The sequence below is a fragment of the Delphinus delphis genome, chromosome 6, assembly GCF_949987515.2.
Source record: "Delphinus delphis chromosome 6, mDelDel1.2, whole genome shotgun sequence".
Lineage (NCBI taxonomy): Eukaryota > Metazoa > Chordata > Mammalia > Artiodactyla > Delphinidae > Delphinus > Delphinus delphis.
Genome location: NC_082688.1, coordinates 89,232,526 through 89,258,511, shown reverse-complemented (window position 1 = coordinate 89,258,511; position 25,986 = coordinate 89,232,526). Strand labels below are relative to the sequence as shown.

Below are 25,986 nucleotides of genomic sequence, written 5' to 3'. Positions count from 1 at the left end.
TTTCTGCTTTATAACAAAGTGAATCAGTTATACATATACATATGTTCCCATATCTCTTCCCTCTTGCGTCTCTCTCCCTCCCACCCTCCCTATCCCACCCCTCTAGGTGGTCACAAAGCACTGAGTTGATCTCCCTGTGCTATGCGGCTGCTTCCCACTAGCTATCTATTTTACGTTTGGTAGTGTATATATGTCCATGCCACTCTCTCACTTTGTCACAGCTTACCCTTCCCCCTTCCCATATCCTCAAGTCCATTCTCTAGTAGGTCTGTGTCTTTATTCCCATCTTACCCCTAGGTTCTTCATGACATTTTGTTTTCTTAGATTCCATATATATGTGTTAGCATACGGTATTTGTCTTTGTCTTTCTGACTTACTTCACTCTGTATGACAGACTCTAGGTCTATCCACCTCATTACAAATAGCTCAATTTCGTTTCTTTTTATGGCTGAGTAATGTTCCATTGTATATATGTGCCACATCTTCTTTATCCATTCATCCAATGATGGACACTTAGGTTGTTTCCATCTCCTGGCTATTGTAAATAGAGCTGCAATGAACATTTTGGTACATGACTCTTTTTGAATTATGGTTTTCTTAACTCTTCATTCCATTAATGGTGTGTTACATTGATTAATTTTCATATATTAAACCATCCTTGCAGGGTTGCACCTGGTCATGGTGTATACTCCTTCTAATATGCTATTGAATCCAGTTTGCTAATGTTTTAGTGAAGATTTCTACATCAGTATTTATCACAGGTATTTGTAATTTTTTTTCTTATGATGTCTTTATCTGGCTTTGATACCAGAGTGATGTTCGCTACATAGAATGAGTTAGGAAGTGTTCCCACCTCTTCAACTTTTTGGAAGAGTTTGAGAAATATTGGTGTTAATTCTTCTTTAAATGGTACAATTCACCATGGAAGCCGTCTGGTCCTGGGCTTTTCTTTGTTGAGAGGTTTTTTATTAATAATTCAATCTCACTACTTGTTACAGGTCTATTCAGATTTTCTATTTCCTCTTGAGTCAGTTTTGGAAGTTTGTGTGTTTCTAGGAATTTGTCTATTTCATCTGAGTTATCCAGTTTGGTAGCTAAAGACTTTGCCAATTTTTGATCTTTTTAAAACACCAACTTTTGGTTTTGTTGATTTTCCTTTATTGTTTTTCTATTTTGTATTTTGTTTATCTCAGTTTATTATGGTATACAGTTAAGTTATTGGCTTAAGATCTTTCTTCTTTTTTAATGTAGACATCTGCAGTTATAAATTTCCCTCTGGACACTTCTTTTGCTATATGTAATAGATTTTAGTATCTTGTGTTTTCCTTTTCATTTGTTCTAAGGTGTTTTCTGATTTCCCTGTGACTACGTCTTTGGCTATTTGGTTGTTTGAGTGCATTGTTTACTTTCTACATATATGCCAGTTTTCTAGTTTAAATTTTTTTTTAATTTCATTCATTGTGTTAGAAAAGATACTTTGTATCATTTTAATCTTTTAAAATTGTTTTGTGGACTAACATATGGCCTGTTTTGGAGAATGTTCCCTGTGCACTTTAAAAGAATGTGTCTTTGTTTTGTGCCACCCTCAGTCTATCAATAGTGATGCTATCAGCTAGAAATGCTTGGGAGCACTCACCTGGGCCTGGGTTCCCCTGTCAGAACCAGTCATATGGCTGGACCAACCCTTGTGGTTCTTAATATGATTGCAAGATTCTTCAGCAATAACCATCAGTGAACTGTGGAAAGGACAAGCTTTATTACTTACCGGTCTGGAGGGGAGGGTTACATGACACACCTGGGGCTACATAGTGAGGTGGCAAGGAGGGAGAGAGAAAGAGAGAGGGTGAGAGAAACAGACAGGCAGGCCTGGGGTTCTGCTTTTATTGGAGTTTCACTAGTTCATTCCTTATTTGTGAACTTAAAATGTAAGAGTGGGAATTAAAGTGCAAGAAGAAAAGAAAAAGGCAAATAGCCAAATGGTCAGTTATTTAAAATCAATCAGAGATCTCTAAATTACAGGAGCTCGGATGAGGGTGGGTGAAGGGGATGGTAGGTCTTTATCTAGTTGTGTGGCTGGCAGTGTTATTATTTGAGATGGCTTCTTTGAAGTGGGTGCCTCAGGAAATCAAAGCTTAAGTCAGGCACTTGCATTACAAAAAAAAGAAAGAAAGAAAAGCTACTTGTCAGGGCTTACACTGCAGAATTCTGCTCTCATTGGGTGAAATGTTTTGTAAATGTTTGTTAAGCCTAATGGGCTTGTGATGTTCAGGTCCTCTCCTTACTTATCTTGTATCTGGTTGTCCTATCCTTCATTGAAAGTGAAGTATTAAAGTTTGCAACTATATTGCTATGATTTATGTCAAAGAGTGTTCTGCCTATGTTTTCCTCTAGGAGATTTATGGTTTTCAGTCTTATTTAAGTCATTAATTCATTTTTAGTTTATTTTTATATATGGTGTTAGAGAATGTTCTAATTTTATTCTTTTACAGGTAGCTGTCCAGTTTGCCCAGAACCACTTATTGAAGAGACTATCTTTTCTCCATTATATGTTTTTGCCTCCTTTCTGCTAGATTAATTGACTATAGATGTGTAGGTTTATTTGTGGATGTCCTATCCTATTCCATCGATCTATATTTCTGTTTTTGTGCCAGTACCATACTGTTTTGATGACTGTAGTTTTGTAGTATAGTCTGAAGTCAGGGAGCCTGATTCCTCCAGCTCCATTTTTCTTTCTCAAGATTGCTTCAGCTAATCAGGGTCTTTTGTGTTTCCATGCACATTTTTAAATTTTTTGTTCTAGCTCTGTGAAAAATGCCACTGGTAGTTTGATAGGGATTGCACTGAATCTGTAGATTGCCTTGGGCAGTATAGTCATTTCGACAATATTGATTCTTCCCATCCAAGAACATGGTATATCTTTCTATCTGTTTGTGTCATCTTCGATTTCTTTCATCAGTGTCTTATAGTTTTCGGAGTACAGGTCTTTTGTCTCCTTACGTAGGTTTATTCCTAGGTATTTTATTCTTTTTGATGTGATGGCAAATGGGATTGTTTCCTTAATTTCTCTTTCTGATCTTTCATTGTTAGTGTATAGAAATGCAACAGATTTCTTTGTATTCATTTTGTATCCTACAAATTACCAGAATCATTGACGAGCTCTAGTAGTTTTCTGGTAGCACCTTTAGGATTTTCTATGTATAGTATCATGTCATCTCCAAACAGTGACAGTTTTACTTCCTCTTTTCCAATATGGAGACCTTTGATTTCTTTTTCTTCTCTGATTGATGTGGCTAGGACTTCCAAAACTATGTTGAATAAAAGTGGCGAGAGTGGACATCCTTGTCTTGTTCTTCATCTTTGAGGAAATGCTTTCAGTTTTTCACCATTGAGAATGATGTTGGCTGTGGGTTTGTCATATATGGCCTTTATTATGTTGAGGTAGGTGCCCTCTATTCTCACTTTCTGGAGAGGTTTTATCATAAGTGGGTGTTGAATTTTGTCAAAAGCTTTTTCTGCATCTATTGAGATGATCATATGGTTTTTATTCTTTAATATGTTAATGTGGTGTATCACACTGATTGATTTGCAGATATTGAAAAGTTCTTGCATCCCTGGGATAAATGCTACTTGATCATGGTGTATGATCCTTTTAATGTGTTGTTGGATTTGGTTTGCTAGTATTTTGTTGAGGGTTTTTGCATCTGTATTCATCAGTGATACTGTTCTGTAATTTTCTTTTTTTGTAATATCTTTGTCTGGTTTTGGTATCAGGGTGATGGTGGCCTCAGAGAATGAGTTTAGAAGTGTTCCTTACTCTGCGACTTTTTGGAATAGTTTCAGGATAGGTGTTCACTCTTCTCTAAATGTTTGAAAGAATTCACCTATGAAGCCCTCTGGTCCTGGACTTTTGTTTGTTTGGAGTTTTTTAAATCACAGATTCAATTTCAGTACTTGTAATTGGTCTGTTCGTATGTTCAGTTGCTTCCAGGTTCAGTCTTGGGAGATTGTACCTTTCTAAGAATTTGTCCATTTCTTTTAGGTTGTAGTAGTAGTAGTAGTCTGTTATGGTCCTTTTTATTTCTGTGGTATTGGTTGTAACTTCTCCTTTTTCATTTCTAATTTCATTTCTAATTTTATTTGATTTGGGCTTTCTCCCTTTTATTCTTGATGAGTCTTGCTAAAGTTTTATCAATTTTCTTTATCTTTTCAAAGAACCAGGATTTAGTTTCATTGATCTTTTCTATTGTTTTCTTTGTCTCTGTTTCATTTATTTCTGCTCTGATCTTTATGATTTCTTTCCTTCTACTAACTTTGGGTTTTGTTCTTTTTTCTCTAGTTGCTTTAGGTGTAACTTTACATTGTTTATTTTAGATTTTTCTTATTTCCTGAGGTAAGCTTGTATCTCTATAAACTTCCCTCTTAGAACTGCTTTTGCTGTGTCCCAGAGGTTTCAGATCGTCATGATTCTGTTTTCATTTAGCTCTAGGTATTTTTTGATTTCCCCTTTGCTTTCTTCAGTAGTCCATTGGTTATTTAGTAACATATTGTTTAGCCTCCATGTGTTTGTATTTTTTGCAGTTTTTTTTCTTGTAGTTGATTTCTAATCTCATAGCGTTGTGGTTGGAAAAGATGCTTGAAATGATTTCAGTTTTCTTAAATTTAGCAAGGGTTGTTTTGTGGCCCAGGATGTCATCTATCCTGGAGAATGTTCCATGTGCACTTGAGAAGAATGTGTATTCTGCTGCTTTTGGATGGAATGTTCTGTAAATATCAGTTAAGTCCATTTGGTCTAATGTGTCATTTAAGGCCTGTGTTTCCTTAGTGATTTTCTGTCCGGATGATCTGCCCATTGATGAAAGTGGGGTGTTAAAGTCACCAGCTATTATTGTGTTACTGTCAATTTTTTCTTTTATGGATGTTAGCATTTCCCTTATATACTGAAGTGCTCCTATGTTAGGTGCATATATGTTAACAACTGTTATATCTTTTTGGCTTGATCCCTTGATCATTATGTATTGTCCTTCCTTGTCTTTTTTTTTTTTTTCTTCCTTGTCTTTTGTAACAGTCTTTATTTTAAAGTCTATTTTGTCTCACATGAGTATTGATATTCCAGCTTTCTTTTCATTTACATTTGCATGGAATACTTTTTTCCATCCCCTCACTTTTAGTCTGTATGTGTCTCTATAGCTTAAGTGGGTCTCTTATAAACAGCATATATACAGGTCTTATTTTTGTATCCATTCAGCCAGTCTGTATCTTTCAGTTGGAGCATTTAATCCTTTTACATTTAAGGTAATTATCAATACATATGTTCTTATTGCCCTTTTATTAATTGTTTTGGGTTTGTTTTTGTAGGTCTTTTTCTTTCCTACGTTTTTCTCTTCTCTTGTGATTTGATGACTCTGTACTGTTGTATTTGGATTCCTTTTTCTTATGTGTGTGTATATCTATTATACATTTTTGGTTTGTGGTTACCATGAGGTTTTGATACAGCAGTATACACACACACACACATATATGTACACACACACAATTGTTTTCAGTTGCTGAGCTCTTAATTTCAAATGTATTTCAAATATCCTGCATTTGTACTCTCTTCCTCTCACAATTATGGGTTTAGAGATCCTATTTGTGTGTGGATGATTTCTTACCTTTACTGTATGTTTGCCTTTCCTGGTGAGCTTTCCCATTTTGTAATTTTCTTGTTTCCAGTTGTGGCCTTTTCTTTTCCACCTAGAGAAGTTCCTTTAGCATTTGTTGTGAAACTGGTTTGGTGGTGCTGAATGCTTTTACCTGTTGCTTGTCTGTAAAGCTTTTTATTTCTCCGTTGAATCCGAATGAGCACCTTGCTGGGTCGAATATTCTTTCCCTTTCTTCATTTAAATCGTGCCACTCCCTTTTGGCCTGCAGAGTTTCTGCTGAAAAAATCAACTGATTAAAAAAAAAAAAGTCAACTGATAACCGTAAGGGGATTCCCTTGTACATTATTTGTTGCTTATTCCTTGTTGCTTTTAATATTTTCTCTTTGTCTTTAATGTTTGTCAATTTGATTACTGTGTCTTGGCATGTTCCTGCTTTGGTTAATCCTGCCTGGGACTCTCTGCATTTCCTGGACTTAAGTGAGTGTTTTCTTTCTCATGTTAGGGAATTTTTCAGCTATTATCTCTTCAAATATTTTCTCAGGCCCTTTCTCTCTCTCCTCTCCTTTTGGGACCCCTGTAATGTGAATGTTGGTGAATTTAATTTTGTCCCAGGGGTCTCTTAAACTGTCTTCATTTCTTTTCATTCTTCTTTCTTTATTCTGTTCTGCAGCAGTGATTTCCCCCTATCTGTCTTCCAGCTCACTTATTCGTTCTTCTGCATCATTTATTCTGCTATTGATTCCTTCTGGTATATTTTTCATTTCAATTATTGTATTCTTCAACTCTGGTTGTTCTCTATATTTTCTAATTCTTTATTAAAAATTTCTTGTATTTTCTCACACTGTGCATCCATTCTTTTTCTGAGATCTTGGATCATCTTTACTATCATTATGCTGAATTCTTTCTCTGGTAGATTGCCTGTCTCTACTTTGCTTAGTTGTTCTTTGGGGTTTTATCTTGTTTGTCTGGAACAAATTCCTGTATTTGCAGACTCAGTTCTGCAGGCTGCCTGATTGTAGTAGTCTTGTTTCTGGTGTCTGCCCCGGTGGGTGAGGCTGGTATAGATGCTTGTGCAGGTCTCCTAATGGGAGGGTCTGGTGCCTGCCTACTGGTGGGTGGAGCTGGATCTTGGCACTTTGGTGGGCCGATGGGCAGAACCGTGTTAAGGGATGTGTCTAGAGGTGGCTGTGGGCTCAAGAAGTCTTTAGGCAGCCTGTCTGCTGACGGGTAGGGCTGTTGTTTGGCCTGAGGCGTCCCAGTACTGGAGGCTACAGGCTGTTGGGTGGGGCCGGGTCTTGGTGCTGATAACCCAAGCAAGATGTCTGCCTCCTTGAGAGTTCATGTAGCTGCACACTCCCTGAAATCTCCACCACCCATGTCCACATCCCAAGGGAGAGCCACAGCCACAACCCCCTCCCCAGGAGATCCTCCAAGACCAGCAGGTAGGTCCAGCCTAGGCTCCTGTGAAGTCACTGCCTTTGCCCTGGGTCCCAGTACATGCGAGACCTTGTGTGCACCCTCCAAGAGTGGAGTCTCCACTTCCCCTAGTCCTGTGGAGCTCCTGCAATCAAGCCTTCCTGGCCTTCAAAGCCAAATGTCTCTGGGGCTCCTCCCTCTGATGTCAGACCCCCAGCTGGGGAACCTAACGTGGAGCTCAGAACTCTAACTCCTGTGGGAGAACTTCTGCAATATAATAGTTCTCCAGTTGGTGGATCGCCCACCCAGGGTAATGGGATTTGATTATATTGTGAGTGTGCCCCTTACGATCTTGTTGTGGTTCCTTCTTTATATCTTTGGATGTAGAATGTCTCTTTTAGCAGCTTCCAGTCTTTTTTATCGATGGCTGTTCAGCGGTTAGTTGTGGTTTTGTTGTGAGGTAAGCCCAAGCTCCTTCCACTGTACCATCTTGGATCATCTCTCAGGAGGTTATTTTCCCATCATTTCACTTTCTTTTTCTTTTTTTAAAGAATTTTTAATTGAAATACAGTTGATTTAAACTATTTTATTAGTTTCACGTGTACAACATAGTTATTCAGTATTTTTATAGATGTACATCATTAAAGTTATTATAAAATGTTGGCTGTATTCCCTGTGCTGTATAATATATCCTCGTAGCTTATTTATTTTATACCTATTAGTTTGTACCTCTTAATCCCCTACCACTATCTTGCCCCTCCCTCCCTCCAGCTTCCCACTGGTAACCACTAGTTTGTTTTCTATATATCTGTGAATCTATATGTTTTGTTATATTCGTTTATTTTATTTTTTAGATTCCACATATAACTGATCATATACAATATTTTTCTTTCTCTGATTTATTTTACTAAGCATAATACTCTCCAGGTCCATCCATGTTGATGCAAATGGCAAAATTTCATTTTTTATGGCTGAGTAATATTCCATTATATATGTAACCCACATTTTCTTTATCCATTCATCTGTTGCTTAGGTTGTTTCCATATCTTGGCTATTGTACATGAAGCTGCTGTGATCACTTTATCTTTTCAAATTAGTGTTTTCATTTTTTATGGATATATACCCAGGAAAGGAATTGCTGGATCATATGGTGGTTCTATTTTCAGGTTTTTGAAGAACCTCCATAATGTTTTCCATAGTGGCTGCAATTTGCATTCCCATCCACAGTGTACTAGGGTAACCTTTTCTCCATATCCTTGCCAACATTTGTTATTGGTGGTCTTTTTGATGATAGCTATTCTGACAGGTGTGAGGTGATACTTCATTGTGGTTTTGATTTACATTTCTCTGATTACCAATGTTGAGAATCTTTTGATGTGCCCTTTGGCCATGTGTATGTCTTCTTTGAGAAATATCTATTCAAGTCTTCTGCCCATTTTTTAATCAGGTTATTTGTTTTTTTGATATTGAATTATATGAGCAGTTTATGTATTTTGGATATTAACCCCTTATCAGTCATATCATTTGCAAATATTTTCTCACTTTCAGTAATAGGTTGTCTTTTCTTTTTGCCAAAGGTTTCTTTAGCTGTGCAAAAGCTTTTAAGTTTAATTAGGTCCCATGTTTGTTTTTGCTTTTGTTTCATTTGCCTTAGGAGACAGAGCCAAAAAAATATTCCTTTGATTTATGTCAAAGAGTGTTCTGCCTAAATTTTCCTCAAGTAGTTTTATGGGTTTCAGTCTTATTTAAGATATTAATTCATTTCGAGTTTATTTTTTTATATGGTGTTAGAGAATGTTCTAATTTTATTCTTTTACATGTAGTTGTCCAGTTTTCCCAGCACCACTTACTGAAGAGACTACCTTTTCCCCATTGTATATTCTTGCCTCCTTTGTTGTAGATTAATTGACCATAAGTTTATGGGTTTGGGGAGGGGCTGTTCATTCTGTTCCATTATGTATGTTTCTGTGTTTGTGTCAGTACCATGCTCTTTTGATTGCTGTACCTATGTAGTATAATGTGAAGTTGGGGAGTGTGATACCTCCAGCTTTGTTCTTTTTTCTCAAGATTGGTTTGGTAATTGGGAGCCTTTTTGGTTCCATATAAATTTTAGGATTATTTGTTCTAGTTTTGTGGAAAATGTCATGGGTAATTTGATAGGGATTGAATTAAATCTGTAGATTGCTTTGGGTAGTATGGCCATTTTAACAGTATTAATTCTTCCAATCCAGGAACATGGAATATCTTTTCTATTTGTTTGTATCATCTTAAATATCCTTCATCAATGTTTTAGAGTCTTCAGGTTATAGATCTTTCACCTCCTTGGTTAAGTTTATTCCTAGGTATTTTATTCTCTTTGATGCAATTTTAAATACGATTGTTTTATTGTTTTCTCTTTCTGATAGTTGATTATTAGTGTTTAGAAAACCAATAGATTTCTGTATGTCAATCTTGTATCCTGCAACTTTACTGAATTCATTTATTAGTTCTCATAGTTTTTTGATGGAACTTCAGAATTTTCTGAGTATAACATCATGTCATCTGCAAATAGTGACATTTTTACTTCTTCCTTTCCAATTTGGATGCCTTTTATTTCTTTTTCTTGTCTGACTGCTGTGGCTAGGACTTCCAGTACTACTTCTCAGTGGCGAGAGTGGGCATCCTTGTTTTGTTCCTGATTTTAGAGGAAAAGTTTTGGCTTTTCACTGTTGAGTGTGATGTTAGCTGTGGGTTTGTCATAAATGGCCTTTATTATGTTGAAATATGTTTCCTCTATACCAACTTTGATGCAAGTCTTTATCATGAATGGAAGTTGAATTTTGTCAAATGCTTTTTCTGTGTCTATTGAAATGATAATGTGATTTTTATCCTTCCTTTTGTTAATGTGGTGTATCACACTGATTGACTTGTGGATATTGAACTGTCCTTGAATCTGTGGAATAAATACCACTTGATCATGGTGTATTATCCTTTTTATATATTATTGAATTTGGTTTGCCAATATTTTTTGAGGATTTTTGCATCTATATTCATCACAGATATTGACTAGTAATTTTCTTTTCTCTGTAATGTCTTTTTCTAGATTTGGTATCAGTGTAATGGTGGCCTCGTAGAATGAATTTGGGGGTGTTCCCTCCTTCATTTTGTTGGAATAGTTTGTTACACTAGGTATTAGCTCTCCTGTAACAATAGTTTGTTACACTAGGTATTAGCTCTTCACTAGGTATTACTTGTGCTAACTTGGGCTTTGTTCTTTTTCTAATTCATTTAGATGGAGGATAGGTTGTTTATCTGAGATTTTTCTTGTATGCTCAGGTATGCATGTATTATTATAATCTTCCCTCTTATATTTGCTTCTGCTGCGTCCTGTAGATTGTGCAAAGTTGCGTTTTTTTTCATCTGTCTCGTTTTTTTCTGATTTCCTCTTTGATTTTTTCATTCATCCGTTGTTTCTTTTATTAACATGTCGTTTAGTCTCCATGTGTTTGTGTTTTTCCCATTTTTCTTCCAGTACTTGGTTTCTAGTTTCATACTGTTATGGTTGAAAAAAAAAGCTTGATGTAATTTCAGTTCTCTTCTATTTATTGAGACTTGTTTTTTGGCCTGGCATGTGATCTATCCTAGAGAACATTCCATGTGCACTTGAAAAGAATGTATATTCTGCTGTTTTTGGATGGAATGTCCTATATATATTTATTAAGTCCAATTTGTCTAATGTGTCACTTAAGACCAATATTTCATTATAGTCTCCAACTATTATTCTATTATTGTCAGTTTCTCCTTTTTATGTCTGTTAATATTTGCTTTCCATATTTAGTTGCACCTATATGAAGTGCATACATATTAATAAACGTATATTCTCTTCTTGTATTGATCACTATATCGTTATATAATATCCTTCTTTGTCTTTTTTGTAGACTTTTTTTTTAAAGTCTAATTTGCAAGATATTAGTATTGCTACCAGCTCTCTTGTCGTTTTCATTTCCATGAAATAGCTCCTTCCATCCCTTCACTTTTAGTCTGTGTGTCTTTAATTCTAAAGAGAGTCTCTTGCACATAGATGGGTCTTGTTTTTTATCCAGTCATCCACTCTGTGTCATTTGATTGGAACATTTAGTCCATTGACATTTAAAGTAATTCTATATAGGTATGTACTTAACTGCCATTTGTTACTTGTTTTCTGGTTGTTTTTGTCATTCTATATTCTTTTCTTCTTCTTTTAGTTTCTTCCCTTGTGGTTTGATTATTTTCTTTATCAAATCATGGCATGCTTGTGTTACTTTCTCCCTATTTTTGTGTATCTATTGTAGGATTTTGATTTGTGGTTACCTTGGGTTTCATGTATGTTGACCTATGTATCTGCTTGTTTTAAACTGGTCGTTATTTAAGTTCAAACACATTCTAAAGGATCTACATTTTTTTACTCCCCTCCCATACATTTTGTGTATTTGATGTCATATTTTCCATCTTCATGTTTATCCCTTAACTGTTGACTGTAGTTATAGTTTATTTTCCAATTTTTGTCTTTTAATCTTTGTACTAGCTTATGTTAAGTGATTGATCCACAGCCTTTGCTATATATTTGCCTTTACTTGTGGGGTTTTTCCTTTCCTATAAATCCTTACATCTTGTTGTAGCCTTTTTTTTCCCACTTGGAGAAGACCATTTAAGACTTCTTTTAGGGTTAGTTTAAGTATTGATGACTCTTTTCGTTATTTCTTATTTGAGAAGTTCTTTATCTCACTTCTAATTCTGAATGATAATCTTGCTGGGTAGATTGTCTTAGGTTGTAGATTCTTCCCTTTGAGCACTATAAATATGTCATGCCATTCCCTTCTGGCCTGCAAAGTTTGTGCAGAAAAATCAGCTGATAGACTTATGGGTGTTCCTTTGTACATGACTCTTTGCTTTTCTCTTGCTACCTTTAAATTCTCTCCTTATCTCTAACTTTTACCATTTTAATTATGATACATCTTGGTCTGTGTCTCTTTCAGTTCATCTTGTTTGGGATACTCTGTGTACCTGGGTATCTGTTTCCTTCTCCAGGTTCAGGAAGTTTTCAGCCATAATTTCATCAAATACATTTTCAACTCTCTTCTCCTTCTGGAACCCTTATAATGTGAATGTTAGCATGGTTGATGTTGTCTCAGAGGTCCCTTAAACTGTTCTCATATTTTAAAAATTTGTTTCTCTTTTTACTGTTTTGATTGGGTGATTTCCATTATTCTATCTTCCAGATCACTTATGCATTCTTCTCTATTACGTATTACCGTCTGTTAATTCCTTCTAGTGTGTTTTTCATTTTAGTTATTTCATTCTTCAGTTCTGACTGGTTTTTATATTTTCTAGTTCTGTGTTAAAATTCTCTCTGTCATCATCTATTCTTTTCCCTAGTTCAGTTAGTATTCTTATTACTAATGCTTTGAACTCTTTATCTGGTAAATTTTCTCTCTTTCATTAGTTGTTTTTTCAGAGTTTTTTCTTTGTTTTTTCGTTTTAAAGACATTCCTTTGTTTTCTCATTTCGCTTAATGTTTTTTATCTCTATAAAATTACGTGAAACAGTTACCTATCTCGGTCTTGAAGGGTTGTACTTGTGTGGGAGCATCTCTGTGCAGTCTGCATGTGTTCAGTAGTTTCGGTGCGAGAGCTGGATCTGAAGTGAGCATGGGTCATGTCTTCCCCCAGGATATGCTGTCTGGTATCAACTTGGTGGGTGGTGGGGCTGGGGATGGAGGGGTTAGAGCCAGAGCCATGTGTGAGCTGAAGCTTCTTCTATGCTGAGTGGTCATCACTGCCCTATCAGGGGTGGGGTCTCATCCCAAGGTGCTGAAGCAGGGGTGGGGTCCGAGCTGGCTCCTTTCCCACTAAGTGTGCTCTCTCCCCTCTCCCAGCAATGGCACTTTTGCTCCAGGGGGCACAGTGCTGGAGCAAAGGGCTGCAGTGGGCACCTGGTGTGGGCCAGGGTGTACACTGGGACAGTCCCAGAATGCTAGTCAGCTCCATACAGCTCCTGATCTGCTGCCTCTGTGAGTGCCAGCAAAGGCTGCCCTTGCCCCATTTATATGCAGTGTTGGGTCTGAGTCAGTTCCATCCCCAACTGCACACTTTCCTCAGCAATGGCAGCCTTCAACCTAGTGGGAAGCTCTTCAGAGGTAGATGAGCTGGATGCATGCTAGGTGGTTTCATGAAACCATCCGGAATTCTGGGGCAGTTTTAATCTCCATTCTACACCTCATTCCTGGGAGTAAGCAAGCTTGTGTCACGAGCCAGGTCTAGGTTTCTCACAGCCCTCCTCGAAGTCCTATTAGTTTTCAAACCAGTAAGAAGACTTGTCTCCTTCTGGAACCCCTGTAATGTGAATGTCAGCATGTTGGACGCCAGGGCTGGGGTACCCAATATGTGGTTCAAACCACTCAGTCCCCAGGGAGGATCTCCTAGTGGTGATATCCCCCTCCTCTTCTGTGGGCCTGGATCCCAACCTGATAGCTCTTTTCCCTTCTTATCTGACTCGTGTGGATCTTTCTTTTACAGCTTTTGTTTTAGAAGAATATTTCTGTCCATTTCCAGTTTGTTTTCAGAGAGAATTGCTCCACTTTATGGATGTATTTTTGATGTGTTCTTGGGGGGAAGTGAGCTCAGCACCTTCCTACTCTGCCATCTTTTTTTTTTTTTTTACGGTACGCGGGCCTCTCACTGTTGTGGCCTCTCCCGTTGCGGAGCACAGGCTCCGGACGCGCAGGCTCAGCGGCCATGGCTCACGGGCCTAGCCGCTCCGCGGCATGTGGGATCTTCCCAGACTGGGGCACGAACCTGCATCCCCTGCATCGGCAGGCGGACTCTAAACCACTGTGCCACCTGGGAAGCCCCTACTCTGCCATCTTGATCTCCTCTCCTCCATCCTTTTACTTTCAATCTCTTTGTGTGTTTGTATCTAAAGTGTGTGTTTTGTAGGTAGCATATAGATTAATTATGCTTTTTTATCCACTCTGCCAATCTTTGCCTATTAATTGGAGAGTTCAATCCATTTACATTTAAAGTAATTATGGTTAATAAAGGACTTCTGCTGGTTTAACTATTTTTTTTTTCTGTATGTCCTACAGGTTTTTATCCCCTCCCCCCCCTTTTTTTTACTTTTCTGCATACGTTTTTGTTATTTTCTTATTGGTTACCTTAGGGATTACAATTAAAATCTTAACCTTATAACAACCTAGTTTGAGTAATACCAACTTTGTTTCAACACTCTCCTCATATATGTCTCCATCCCTCCTCCTTTGTGTTGTTTTTGCACAGATTGCATCTTTATACATTGTGTGCCCATTCACATAGATTTATAATTATTATCTAATGCATTCTTTTAAATCATATGGGGGAAAAAAGGAATTAAAACCAAAAGTATAATAGTGTTGGCTTACGTATTTAGCTGTGTAGTTGCTTTCTTTATTTCGTCTCATGGCTTTGAGTTACTGTCTATTATCCTTTCATTTCAGCCTGAAATGAAAGTTCTTCTTTTAGCATTTCTTGTGGGGCATATCTTTTAGTAACAACCTGCCTTAGTTTTTGTTTATCCAGAAGTCTTAATTTCTCCTTCATCGTGAAGGTTCATTTTGCTGGATGTAGAATCTTGGTTGACAGTCTTCTCTTTCTCTACTTCAAGTATTTTTTCCTGTCCTTCACTTTCTCTTCTCCCTGATAGGCTCTGTATACTTTTCTTTTCTTCATTCTTTTTTTTTTTCTTTCTGTTTCTCAGACTTGATAATTTCAATTCTGTGGTCTCAAGTTTGCTGATTCTTTATTCTTCTTGCTCAAATCTGCTTTTGAGCTTCTCTAGTGGAATTTTAATTTCAGTTATTATGCCTTTTAGCTCTAATATTTCAGCTCTAATATTTGGTTCCTTTTATAACTTGTGTCAATTTATTGATATTCTCATGTTGTTGATGAATCATTTTCCTGGTTTTCTTTTTGTCCATGGTTTCCTTTAACTCTTTGAACATATTTAAAGCAGTTGATTTAAAGTCTTTATTTTGTAAGTGCAGTGTTTAGACTTCTTCAGGAACATTTTCTATTAATGAAAATTAATATGGATCATACTTTTCATTTTCTGTATGGATCATACTTTTCATTTTCTTTGTAAAGATTTTGTGATTTCTTGTTGAAAACTGGACATCTGAATGTTATAAGTGATAACTCTGGAAAACAGATTCTCCCCTTCCCCAGCATTTGCTGGTTTTGTTTGCTGAAGCCTTAGCTAGTGGTTACTTTCTTTTTTCAAATTATATTCCATTATAGGTTATTACAAGATATTGGGTGTAATTCCCTGTGTTATACAGTAAATCCTTGTTGCTTATCTATTTTATGTATAGTTTGTTAATACTTCTAATTTGTCCCTTCCCAAGAATTTCTTGATTTTTCTAGGTCTTTAATAGTTCCACCTACATTTTAGAAACAGCTTGTATATTCCTACAAAATAGCCTTATGGGACTTTGATTCCAATTGTATTGCATCTCTTAAGCATCTGGGTAAGATTTGACACATTAACAGTAGTGAGTCTTTCTATAAACACGGCATTGCTTTGTTTATGTCTTTTTAATTTTCTCTCAGCAAAGTTTTATAGTTTTCAGTGTAAAGGTGTTACACAGCTTTCATTAAATTTACCCTGAGATAGTTGATATTTTGGAACGTGGTTGTAAATTTTATTGCTTTAAAATTTCCCTTTACAGTTATATGTTGGTAGTATATAGAAATATGGTTGTTTTCTGTTCCTTGTAGCCTGCAATCTTGCTAAATGTGCTTTTTAGTTCTAGAAATTGGTTTGTCTGCTCTTTTGGGTTTTCTCCATACACGATCTTGTCATCTGCAAATAAGGATGGTTTTCCTTTTTCTTTTCTAGTCTGTGCCCCTTATTCCTTTTCTTTTATTGGCTGGAACTTTCCACACAGTGTTGGCCAGGGACAGGGGGATCCTTGGGTGAAGTACATTTGGCATTTCACCGTCGGCACAGGGTTGGCTGTGGGTTCTGCAGAGGCCCTTCCAGATGGAGGAGGCACCCTCCAGCTTCAGCAGCTGTGCTTTCCATGAAGCAGGGTGGAACTCCTCAGACACTCTCCCTGCATCTGTGGGGAGCATCACATGGAATTCTCCCTTGGGATGTAACTGTGGTGAGATGCAGTGATTTCTACTGGGACATCATTGCATTCCTGGGGCAAACCTCACTTGGCTCTGATGTTTTATCTTTTTTTATAGTTGCTTGGTTAGATCTGCCAACATTTTGTCTAGACAGTTTGAAGGCTGTTGGGCCCTACTCTATTTTCTTGCAGTAGCCTCATCAGGTTTCTGCATCACGGCCGTGCTGGCCTCACCAGCTATCACAGCTCATTTCCCAGTCCTTGTGCTGCTTCTCCTGTGGGGTTATACCTGAGGTGCAGAGAGCAGAAGGGCTGCCCTGCCACTGACTCCGGATCTCTGGGCACACAACCCTGCACAGCTCCCAGCTGTTCTGGTCCTGCCATAATGGCACTGACCAGTCAAGCAGGAGGCCTTGGGTTGGGGTGTGTGGTCCCCTTAGTGCGACTTCAGGGTTCATGTCCTGCGGGGTCTGCTTTGAAGCCCACTCTGGCCTGTGGACAGTCGGGGCATGTGGCCCAGAGGTGGGCAGGCTGCAGCTCTGTGGAAGGAGGGAGGGACGGTGGCTGCCTCCCAGCTGCGTACTCTGGCATCAGCCATTAAAGGTGCCCCATGTCAGGTCCTGAGACCACCCTCTCCTGAGGATGGAGAAACTGTGGGGACCCCCAAGGCCACTGAGGGAGGCTAGCTGATTGAAGCCACGTTTCTTGTCTTGTAGATGAACACGTCTCGACCAGCAGTGGGGATGCCATGTCTGGCCCCGGCACCCAGCCCTCTACCCACCGCGGTCATTCCTGGAGCTGCTTCAGCCCAGCCTGTGCCCATGCCAGGTACTGCTCTCTCCTGCCTCCCAGCCCCGCCCTACGCACTGCCTTTGGGCCAGTATGGAAGCCTGATCCCAGCTCCAGTGTCCTGGGGGCCCTGGGCAGCCCAAGCAGGCAGCTGGAGCCTCGATGAGGGGCCAGGCTTGGGTGCAACAGGCACGCCAGCACTCCCCATGTTCTTGTGGCCACCTATGGTCAGCATGCCTGGCCCCAGGCTGCGGATCACATAGCTCCTCTGTCTCACCACTTGCCAAGTGGAACATACTGAACTGAATAGCCCAGAGGAGTCAGGTTGTGGTTTGGCCTCCAAGTCCTGCCCCGCCTGCCCATGGGTGCCCAGCCAGGGCGGCAGTCCTTGCTTTCTTTATTGCTGCAGACCTTGTTCCCTCTTAGTTTCCCATGGTCCACACTTGCTGTCTTTGCACTCACTTCCTGTACTTGAGTTGATGGTTAGAACATTGTAATCACCCTGCAGAAGCACAGTGCCTTGAATTCCAGCTTTTCCATTCCCTGATGGAAAGAGATGTTTTAAAAGATCATGTATCAGAAAAGATGTATTTCATTTACAGTTGGCTTGTGTATTGATATCTCTATTTCCCTTGTTAAGTTGCAGAGACATGAATGGTTTGAAAATCTGAAGCTAAAGTCTGATCTTGACTTTTCTGTTGTACGTGCTTTAAAAGAAATTGAACTAGTGACCTTGAATATTGAAGAGTTGCAAATGCTAGAAGAGTTCTGCTTTGTACTCATAAAACGAGGTCTCTCCAGCTGTATGGTCATAGATAGCAAACAGATGGACACACTCCCTCAACTGCAGTGCCACGGGCACTGCCAGCAAACTGCCCAGGGATGCATGGTTATTGGGGCAGTGCATTGCTACTGGTAGTTGGTCTCTTAGTCAGGAATGTTAGCATCTGTGTTTGGCTCTGTGGAACCTGCTGTAAAGCGCTAGGTAAGCAGACACGCCCTCATGACCCAAAGCCCGCAGGGCTGCTGTGAGTGTGGGGGAGGTACAAGTGTGTGTCTGGTGCAGGAGCACAGGCAGGCCGCCTGCTTTGCAGAGACAGTGGACCCCTTCTGCTCTGGGGGCCTGCCAACTCTCCTACTGACCTGCCTTCCTTTTCTGTCATTTGCACTGAGGCCTGTGGCCACTTGGGCCTAGCTTTGCCATGTGTTCACAGGCTGTTCCACCCACCTCTGGCCTCCAGACTTCTCCAGGCACTGAGGTTGCCCTGCTAGGGGTGGGAGTGTTCCTCTCCTGGAAATGTCAGTGGGGCTCATCCCAGACAGGCACCAAACAGCCCAGGGTGGGAGCTGAAGGCCCTGCTTCTCACTGACCAAGATGTTTCCCATTTCCCACTGGGAGGCCACTGGTTGGGCTGCCCAGCTGTGAATTGTATAGTTCTGCTGTACTTTGGGACTTTACTGGGACTGGCTGAATTATTTTGATTTAAATATATTATTCCATCAATTCAGTTAGAATTGAATTTTCTAGGTGATTATACAGACTCTTCTGCCAGGCCATGATACTATAGTAAGAGATTTCTGTTCTCTGTAATGTGCCCCTTGGTCCTTGGGTTGAGAATTATGTGCGCCTGGTTCCTGAGGGTGGTGGAAGCCACCCTCTTCCCGCTCCCCTTGCTGTACCAGACATGTGGTTTGGAGTCCTGCCCTTGTATGTGAACGGTCAGTGGCACAGACTCCCCAAGAGATTGTATATTTGAAGGAGAAAAATAAACATTTTTGCTTGAAAACAGTGTGGAACAACATCTTTTTCTTATCTTCTGTCCCCGTAAAAGCTGAACAGCCAGTCTCAAAGGGAGCATGGGGTGGGTAGCCCTGGCAGGCAGCACTGCCCTGTCCTGACAGTTTCACTCTCAGCTCCATGCCTGCTGTCAACACCTTGCCCAGGAGGCCGGGGTGGCCATGAGGGGCCTGGGGGCTGAGTGGCAGGTACTTTCTTCCTGGCAGGAGCCGGGTGTGATTGACACTGAGCCGACATGGCTCAGAGGACGAGAGTGGGCTGTTGGGCGGGAACCCCATGCCAGCTCTGTGGCTTCGGGCCTAGGTTGGCTTGTTCACTCGGCTTTCAAACTCTGAATTTGAACTGCATGTAGATGTACAGTGGACTCTGCCCCATGGAGGGCATGAGTCTCACAGCCAACTAAATGGTGTCTCTGACCCCTGTCCATGTTGGCTGTCTCACAGAAAGCCAGGTTTGTGTGACTCACTTTGGACAGAGCTGGGTGGGGGGCTGGGCCACCTGCCCTGGGGTCACCTGAGGGGCTCTGCTGTCCTGTAGGTGCAGGGCCTTGGTGCGGATTTGGGGAGGGCCCCGTGGAATTCAGCATGTTTTCCTGGCTCGCCGGCCCTGATGGCCTTATGGTCAGCAGCTGGTGCCCCTGCGTGTGTTCTGCGTGTACTCAAGCTGGGGGTCGTGGTGCCTCCGGCTCCCCGCGGCTGGGGTGGCAGCCCTGGTCTGTTGGTCCTGCATTTCCACCGAGATGCAGTCAGGCTTTGTGCCCCTGGCCACCTGCAGTGCTCCGCCTCAGCGCTAGCTCTGAGCAGAGGCCGGGCAGGTCGGCAAGCAGACTCTGCTTGCTGTGCCCGTGGAGCCAGAGGTACCTTGCTCTCCAGGGCAGTGGGCCCTGCAAGACCCTGCCTGGTTTGGGCGGTTGCTCAGTGTGGAAGGTGGCCAGATGGCAGAGGCAGCCCGGGGTATGTATGCATAGTGCCTGGGTCATGGTCCGGCAGCCCAGCCCTCCAAGGAGCGTGACCACTCTGGTGTCGCCATTCCAACTTCCAGGGCCTCGTGTGACCGCGTCAGGCCTGTAATGAGCTGTGGCGGTTTTGTTTTCTAGATTCTGAAAGTGAGAAGCCCGACTGAGCCCAGGCAGGCCGACCCAGACCCAGACGCCAGGCCCCGTGTCATCTCATGCAGAGAAGGCGAGCCCACACCTCGTGTCCGGTTCACGATGTTTTGTAACCACTTTCTAAGCATTTTTTATTCACAATTGGAAACACAAATGTAAGCAAGAATAAAAAATATTTTGGGGGAAACAGGACGTTGGTTTTTCAAACTCCTTTCTTGTGGTCCCCAGACCGGCAGGTGGCCTGAGATGGTTGGTAAGTGAATGAGAGTGTTGGAGAAACTCCTGGGACCACACAGTGGGACAGGTCTGAGGGTAAGTATCCTTAGCTGAGGGATTCCTGAGTGTGGTGATGAACACTTTAGATGGTGCTTTACAGTACACTGGTTAGCTCATGGTCCTTGTGTCCAGACAGCAGCTGGGATGGGTCAGACGTGTGATAAGGTCCCACCTCTTAGAGAAGCAGCTGAGGCTGTGGATCTCAGGCGGCCTGGCCCCAGTTTTCAGGCATTCTCCTCCTTCATACCCAGGGCAGCCCCCATTCTATTGCAGAGCCCTGGAGGCATCAGACCCTTGGAGGCTGAACAGTGATGCCCATCACTGGTGACGGCTCCCTGGCTCGCACAGACTTGGACCCTTGCGCACACAGCTCCATTCATTATGCTGCCCTTTGGGCTTCCTTACTCTGTCACATCAATCCACCAGGCACAGGACAGGCATCCACAGTGGCTTGAAATGGCCCTTCCTCCAGAATCCACATGCACCATTGGGAGGGGCCCGCCTCGGGTCTCAGACCCCTGGCTTCGGTGGATGGCAGGATAGGCCCACTGGCCCTTGCAGGGCTGCACCACCACTGTGGTAGGGTGTCTGAAGCACAGTGTGAAAGACAGGAAACCTGCTAGTGGCCTCACAGGGTAACATGCAGTAGTAAAGTTGCAGCTTGGCCAGCAGGAATGGGGGCTCACACTGGGGCCTGGGGTTTGGGTAGAATTGAGGGGGTCCCACACCTTGAGATGAGAAAATTGTATCTTTGTGTTAATTAATCTCTGACTTCAGTTTAGTGTTTCCTTCAGTGAAGAATGTGGTGTAGGGGTTATGTCACCACTGGAGCCCACAGATGCTGTGTATAACATTGCAGTTGTCGTAGGCGTCCCCAAACGTCATTTATGGTCATCACACAAAATGCCAACCCCTGAGACTCAACTCCTGTCCAGTTGGCTGATGAAAGCAGAGCAGCCTCCCTGCCTCCCCACAGCTTCCCAGAGGGTGTGCGGGTGAGGTTTGGGGATGCATATGGGGGCTGCCCACCTCATCCCTTGCCAGCTCTTGGTGCTGCTGCCCGGGCCAAGTGGACATGCCCTGGTGTGTGCTCTCCTCTGTGATAAAGTAGAACAGGCCATTGTTAACATCTGTCATTACAGATGTAATGACATCGTGTATTTTCATTGTGTTCATTTTGTCATTGTCTGTTTGTGGCTCCTGTTACTGGTTTTCTATTGATGGAAGTAATGCACAGCTTACCTTTTCAGACAGCAAATTTATTTAAATCATTTTAAGCAAGTAAGAGTGCAGGTGCTAATGGTAAAAATTGGTGGTAAGATGGTAGTAACTAAAGGTATAAGCACATGAGCAAATGGTAAAAATTGCGAAGGCAGATGGCTGACGTTTGGAAACCCAGCAGTGGCTCACAGGTAGTCGTAACAGCCCCTGGATGCAAACACCTGTGAGGGCCCAAGCTTCCTCCAGAATTTCTGAGTAGGCAACAGTCAGATTCCTTTACTAGAGGGTGTGTTTCTAGTGGGGCAAGGGGGAGAGATTGGGTTGGAACACCTGGACAGATTGAATACCTGTTCACACCACAGCATCACTGAGCACTTACCCACTTCCCCCAGCACATCTTTGGAGGAGGAGCTGGTGGGTACCTTACCGCCTGGGACCCCAAGTAGCAGAGTCTGCCTCACTCCGATTCCAGGAGCAGCCAGGTCCTCCCTACAAGTGGGGATGGCCCTCTGGAAGCAGCTCTGTTGCTGTATTGAGGCAGAGGGACAGGCCAGTGATGTTGATGGTCAAGCTACAACCCCAGGGGGGATCCTGCACGTTGGTCTTCTGGGGCCCTGTACGCCCAGCCTCATCCACTGCTCAGAAATGCCCAGTGGCTCTCTGGAGCCCCCAGGTAAACCTTAATCCCCCGTGTTGAAGTCTGAGGCTTTCGGTGGTTGGCCACACCTGCCAGACGTGTCCCTCAGCTTCAGACTTGGCTGCTGGGACATGATTCGCCCACCCTAACTCTGCCCCCAGCTGCTCACAGTCCTGCAACACCCTTGGAGTCTCTCCTCCACTGAGCTCTGTCATGCGGCTGGCAGGAACATCTCACCAGACCCCCATAGGAGATCTTGGGTGTCTGTCTCATGTGTCATACTTCGGTTTAAGCCTCCTGAGGGCAGACCTTAAGGACGTCTTCTGTATCCCACACCTTCCAGAACAACTGTCGATGAACACAGCTGCTGCACAATGAATTGTTGCCAAAAGTAAAACTCTCCCTGTGAGTAGAAGTCTGCAGTAGCTTGTTGCTACTTATAGGATTACTGGAATGGAAAAGACCCACCTTGCGCCTGGTGCCTCCCGCACAGCAGCTTCCAGGCCCAGCACAGGCTTCCCAGGACAGGGACAGCAGCATCGTCCAGGTTTGCCCTGAGTTCCCCCTGCAGGGCCACGGTGGTGAGCTGCAGGCTCTGCTTTTCATTCTCATTCTGTCCTGGAGGGCTCCCCGCAGCCCACTCTCTGGTGTCTGCTGTGGTATGTGAACCTCCACTCAGGTTGAACAGCTTCAAATCTGAAATGTGCCTTTTATTAAAGGGCTGGTTGATTCTCCATGACCCGGGAGAACTTGGAGAAACAAAAGTAAGCATCCCCAAAGGTTCTGAGTAACAGATTATGCTATTCTAGCACTATATTTCCAAGTCATAAACAATTTCATACTCTAGCCAGGGAGCTCAGCCTTGATGTTATGTCCTTTCTTTGGGAAATAAAACACATGGTGTCTTGGGCTGCAATAACAGAATACCACAGGCTGGGTGGCTTAAACAACAGATATTTATTTATCACAGTTCTGGAGGCCAGAAGTCCAAGATCAAGGTGCTGGAAAGTAGGTTTCATTCTGAGGCCTCTTTTCTTGGTGTGTAGGCACCGACATCTCGATGTGTGCCCACATGATCTCTTCTTTGTGTGCATGTGGAGAGAGAGCAAATGAGCTCTATTTTCTCTTCCTCTTCTTATAAGGACACGAATTCTATCATACCAGGGCCCCACCCTTACGACCTATTTAATCTTAATTACTTCCATAAAGGCCCTGTCTCCAGATATAGTCACATTGGAGGTTAGAGCTTCAACATGAACTTTGAGGGGGACACAAACATTCAGTCCATAACACATGGCTTACTAAATAATTTTAGTACACAATCTGTTTGTAAGATGGAAACTATACTTGTCTCTATTTGCACACACACGCATTTTAAAACTAAAATTAAGTAAATACCAAATGTATATATACAGGGAGAGAAAGAAGGAGGGAGAGGAGGTCAAGACATATTTGTGGCAGAAAACTGAAAGGAAACACCCACTGCTCCTTTTGCTGAGCCCCACATGAGCTCATGGGGGAGATAGGGAACCCCTCCCCAACCCTAAAGCATCAGCATCGTGGACTGGAGGGACAATGTCCAGTGGTGAACACACCAGGCCAACTGCACAATGCTGGTCAGCACACCAATGCTGAGGGCCACAGAGCTCTTGGTTTAGAACTCAAATGGACAGAACTGCAGAAAAGAGAAAAGGGGGAACAAAGGACTGATAAGATAAATAAAAATCAAATTACAAGATGATAGACTTAACCCTAACTATATCAATAACCACGTTTTGTAATGGTATATAAATGGTCTGGTCACTTTGAGTAGAAGAAATTGTCACATTTGATTAAAAAATCCAATTTTATGTTGTGTACAATAAACATACTTTACATATAAAGACAAATAGGTTTGGGTAAAAGGATGGACCAAAATATACCATCCTAACATCAATCAAAAGGAAGCTACAGTGACTATTAATATCAAACAATGCAGGTTTCAGAGCAAAGCTTATTATGAGGGCAAAGATATAATTTCATAATGAAAACAGGTCAACTCACCAAGAAAAGGTACAATTCTAAATGTTTCTACCCCTCATAACAACTTTGAAATGCGGAGGAAAACAGAAGAGAAATAGACAAATTCACAATCACAGTCAGCTATTTGAATAAATGGCAGAGCATGTAGACAGAAAGCCATTGTAATAGAGCCTGACTCCATTTTTTTTTTTTTTTCTTTTTTTGCGTTATGCGGGCCTCTCACTGTTGTGGCCTCTCCCATTGCGGAGCACAGGCTCCGGACGCGCAGGCTCAGCGGCCATGGCTCACAGGCCTAGCCGCTCCGAGGCATGTGGGATCTTCCCGGACCGGGGCACGAACCCGTGTCCCCTGCATCGGCAGGCGGACTCTCAACCACTGCGCCACCAGGGAAGCTCCTGACTCCATTTTTGATGTCTGAGTGCTGACAGCTTTTAAGTCTCACCCTCCCTCTTCTTCTCTGCATATCTTGTCATGCTGATAAGAAGCCCTAGTGCTCCATCCCTTGGCACCATGAGAAATTCATGCTATAAGTGGAATCTTGACCCTACTCCCTAACCACCATAAAAACCCTAAGCCAGTCTCCCTTCCCAGCCAGTCTCCTTTCCCCACTCACTCAATCTGTTTTGGATCTTAAAACCTCCTATGTGAGAAACAAACCTTTTTATCCTCTTGCAATGTGTGTGTGTGTGTGCACACACATCATCAGTCTCAATATCCAAACCAAATTTTGGGTGAAGGTCCCTCTTGTTTCCATGACATGACCACAACAATCACTAAGAACACATAAGACTTGAGCACCACTCTCAACCAGCTTGGCTTAACATTTCTAAGACTCCACCCACAGCAGAGCACACGTTCTTTTTATGTGTACGTGGTCCATAATAAGGCAGATTCTGGGCCATTAAGATGAGTGATAATAAATTCTAAAGGATTCAAATCATACAGATGACATTCTCCAACCACAATGGAATTATATTAGAAGTCAAACACAGATATCTGGAAAACACCCAAATATTTGCAAATGAGGTAACACACTTTTAAATAACCTATGGATTAAAAAGGAAATCAAATGAGAAATTAGAAAACAAACTGAATAAAAATGAAAATACAACACGTGAAAATTGGTGGGATACTGCTAAAACAATACTTAGGAGGAAATTGATAGCACTAAGCCTACATTAGAAAAGAAGACCAAATTAATGACTTCATCTTCCACCTTAAGAAACTAGCAGAGAAAGAAATTAAATCCAAAGTAAGCATAAGAAAATGAATAATAAAAATCAGTAAAACAGGAAAACAATAGAGAATATCAATGTAACCAGAAGCCAATACATGAGAAACTCAATAAAACTGAAAAACCTACACAGAAATCTCTTGCATTTCTATACACCAACAACAAAAGATCAGAAAGAGATTAAGGAAACAATCCCATTCACCATTGCATCAAAAATAATGAAATACCTAGGAATAAACCTACCTAAGGAGGCAAAAGACCTGTACTTGGAAAACTAAAAGATACTGATGAAAGAGAGAAAAGATGACACAAACAGATGGAGAGATATACCATGTTCTTGGATTGGAAGAATCAACATTGTGAAAATGACTATACTACCCAAAGCAATCTACAGATTCAATGCAATCCCCGTCAAACTACCAATGGCATTTTTCACAGAATTAGAACAAAAAAATTTACAATTTGTATGGAAACACAAAAGACCCCGAATAGCCAAAGCAGTCCTGAGAAAGAAAAACGGAGCTGGAGGAATCAGGCTCCCTGACTTCAGACTATACTACAAAGCTACAGTCATCAAAACAGTATGGTACTGGCACAAAAACAGAAATATAGATCAATGGAACAGGATAGAAAGTCCAGAGATAAACCCATGTACTTATGGTCAGCTAATCTACAACAAAGGAGGCAAGAATATACAAGAGAAAAGACAGTTTCTTCAA

General features: G+C 41.6%; 1 protein-coding gene across 1 annotated transcript in view; it reads left to right on the top strand.

Annotated features, from left to right (window-relative positions):
- The window catches only part of WNK2 (WNK lysine deficient protein kinase 2), a 155,903-nt gene extending 135,844 nt beyond the window's left edge, over positions 1 to 20,059 (top strand). The window contains exons 29-30 of the mRNA XM_060015032.1: positions 16,899 to 17,010; positions 19,866 to 20,059. Of these exons, the coding sequence (XP_059871015.1) occupies positions 16,899 to 17,010; positions 19,866 to 19,891 (138 nt within the window). The 3' untranslated portion in view covers positions 19,892 to 20,059. The remainder of the gene's footprint in view (positions 1 to 16,898; positions 17,011 to 19,865) is intronic.
- The last annotated feature ends 5,927 nt before the right edge of the window (positions 20,060 to 25,986 follow it).